Source organism: Rutidosis leptorrhynchoides, chromosome 4 (genome assembly GCF_046630445.1).
Source record: "Rutidosis leptorrhynchoides isolate AG116_Rl617_1_P2 chromosome 4, CSIRO_AGI_Rlap_v1, whole genome shotgun sequence".
Taxonomy (NCBI): Eukaryota; Viridiplantae; Streptophyta; class Magnoliopsida; order Asterales; family Asteraceae; genus Rutidosis; species Rutidosis leptorrhynchoides.
This window is the reverse complement of record NC_092336.1, coordinates 364,312,009-364,314,596: the sequence shown is the minus strand read 5'-3', so window position 1 is coordinate 364,314,596 and position 2,588 is coordinate 364,312,009. Positions and strand designations below refer to the sequence as shown.

At 35.1% G+C, this 2,588-nt stretch overlaps 1 protein-coding gene across 1 annotated transcript; it reads right to left on the bottom strand.

Annotated features, from left to right (window-relative positions):
• Positions 1-1,138: 1,138 nt before the first annotated feature.
• LOC139841804 (secreted RxLR effector protein 161-like) lies at positions 1,139-1,595 on the bottom strand. The gene is made up of 2 exons (XM_071832003.1): positions 1,525-1,595; positions 1,139-1,445 (listed from the first exon to the last, which is right to left on the bottom strand). The coding sequence occupies exons 1-2, from the start codon at positions 1,593-1,595 to the stop codon at positions 1,139-1,141; spliced, it is 378 nt and encodes a 125-aa protein (XP_071688104.1).
• Between the last annotated feature and the right edge of the window lie 993 nt (positions 1,596-2,588).

Here is a 2,588-nt window from a genome sequence, read left to right as displayed (position 1 = left end):
ATCTAGGTTCAAGAAAGAAAAAGCATCCTTTTTGAGCAAACTAGGTGCGAAGGTTTTGAAACTCATCATAGTGAACGACTTGTTCATCAAGAAGAGGACTAGTTTCCATTTATTGACGGTGGTATGCTACGCGCTCTCTTCGAACACCCGGAGGAAGGTACGGTGAGTTAGACATTTCCTAGGAAAGTAAAACGTTTAGCAAAGGAATCATGTTTACAACATGTTCTTTTTAAACCTGTATTCTAAACACATGTTGATTAATTCTTGTTTAGACGCATTTTGAAAACAAGTGAGTTGTGCCATATTTTAAAAAATAGAGAAGTTTCATCATTTCATTTTATGTTTGCCAAGATTTGAGATGTGTCATGAGATTGAAATTTATCATGAAGGCTTGGTCAAGCATTTGTGTATGTATGAGTGGTTTAAAATGAAATTTCATGAATATGCAAGAAAAAAATTCCTACATGGCACCCTATTAGTGATTAATCTCAAAAGAAAAGAATTTTCACACAATAGATGAGTTATGCATTAAAACAAGTATTTCTATTAGTATGTTAGACACTAAATACATTCTTATGGAAGATTATGAAAAGAGTATGAGAACATATGAGAGAAATTTTAAGAGTAAGCAAAATTTAAGATTTTGGATACTTACCTTGAAGGACCACTAGAGATGTATGTGAGAAAGGAGACAAAGAGATTTGAGATCTAGTGGTTGGGGTTTAAGGAAAGAGTGGGGTTGGTGAAAAAGTTATTTAGATAATAAAGATGGTGAGAGAAGGACAAAATAGCCGTCAGCCCGTGTGCGGTCGAGGTTGCGTTCGACCGTGCTCCAACCGCACGTGTTATGTTATATAGTTTACTATGGCACATGTTCCATCATTCCCAACCCATTCCTAAGAAAAGTAAAGGTTTCCTTTTTCAGAGGCTTAGTAAAGATATTAGCTATATTTTCTACGGAATCTACCTTATCAATCACAATATTTCCTTTTTGGACGTGATCACGTAAAAAGTGGTGCCTAATGTCTATGTGTTTAGTCCTAGAGTGTAATATTTGATTTTTATATAGGTCTATAGCACTTCTATTATCACAGCATATAGTTATTTCAGAAGAGATAATACCGTAGTTGATGAAGGCTTATTTCATCCATAGCACTTGTGCACATGCTCTTCCCACAGAAACATATTTCGCTTCAGTAGTGGATAGTGCAACGGATGTTTGTTTCTTCAAGAACCATGATGTCAAGTAAAGATCAACAAATGCACATACATCACTTGTACTCTTTCGATCAATCAATGACCCTTCATGGTCGGAATCCGAAAAGCGCATAATGTCAACACCGGTGAACTTTGGGTGCCATAGCCCAAGATGCATAGTACCTTTCAAGTATCTAACGATTCTTTTAACCGCTTCAACATGTGATGTTTTGGGATTCTCTTGGAATCTTGCACACAAACACATATTATACATAATGTCAGACCAACTTGTTGTTAAGTATAATAGATCCTATCATCCCTCTATACTTGGTGCTATCAAATGATTCTCCTTCTTCTTCGAGAGTAAGCTTTGCATTAGTGGCCATAGGAGTGGCCATTGGCTTCGAATTTTCTAGGCCAAACTTTTAGATCATCTCATAGATATATTTTTGTTGATTGGTGAACGTTCTATCTTCTAGTTGTTTAATTTGAAGTTCGAGAAAGAACTTGAGCTCACCCATCATGCTCATTTCAAACTCATCATGCATTAACTTAGAAAACTCATTACTAAGATATACGTTAGTAGACCCTAATACAATATCATCAACATATATTTGAACAATAACTAAATCTTTTTCGTGCTTTTTGATGAATAATGTGTTATCAATTTTTCCCATTTCATATTCATGATTAATGAGAAAAGTTCTAAGTCTTTCATACCATGCTCTAGGAGCTTGTTTGAGTCCATATAGGGCTTTCTTAAGTTTAAACACGTGATATGATTTTTCAAAATCTTCAAAGCCTGGAGGTTGTAACACATATACTTCTTCATTTATGACACCATTTAGAAAACCACTTTTGACATCCATTGGGTAAAGTTTTAGATCTTTGGCACATGCATATGTAAGAGGTATTCTAATAGACTCTAACCTAGCTATGGCAACAAAGGTTTCATCATAATTAATTCCTTCTTGTTGGCTTTGTTTCTAAAAACCTTTCTATCTTCGTCTAGTTTGTTCCTATACGCCCATTTGGTTCCTATGATATTATGCTCACTTGGTAAGGGAACCAAATCTCATACATCACTCTTTTGGAATTGATTTAATTCCTCTTTCATGGCTTCCACCCAGCTCTCATCTAGTAAGGCTTCCTTAACATTTTTGGGTTTAATTTGAGAGATGAATGCATAGTTTGTAACTAGGTTGAAGATTTGTGATCATGTGGTTCTAGTGTTCATATCTCGTATGAATTGTTCTATTGGATGATCCTTAACATGTTTAAGGTCGGTTGTGAGCTCTAGGTTATCTTTACTAGGATCATCTTCCAAATGATATTCTTTCTCATTTGTTTCTTCAACTTCGTTGGACTCATTTTTGGTTGTATTTATCACT

Excerpts from the sequence above, each read along its gene's own strand:
- LOC139841804 (XM_071832003.1), bottom strand. The coding sequence starts at position 1,595 with ATGGCCACTCCTATGGCCACTAATGCAAAGCTTACTCTCGAAGAAGAA. Across the intron at positions 1,446-1,524 it reads GAATCATTTGATAGCACCAA|ATTCCAAGAGAATCCCAAAA; the intron begins GTATAGAGGGAT and ends TTTGTGTGCAAG.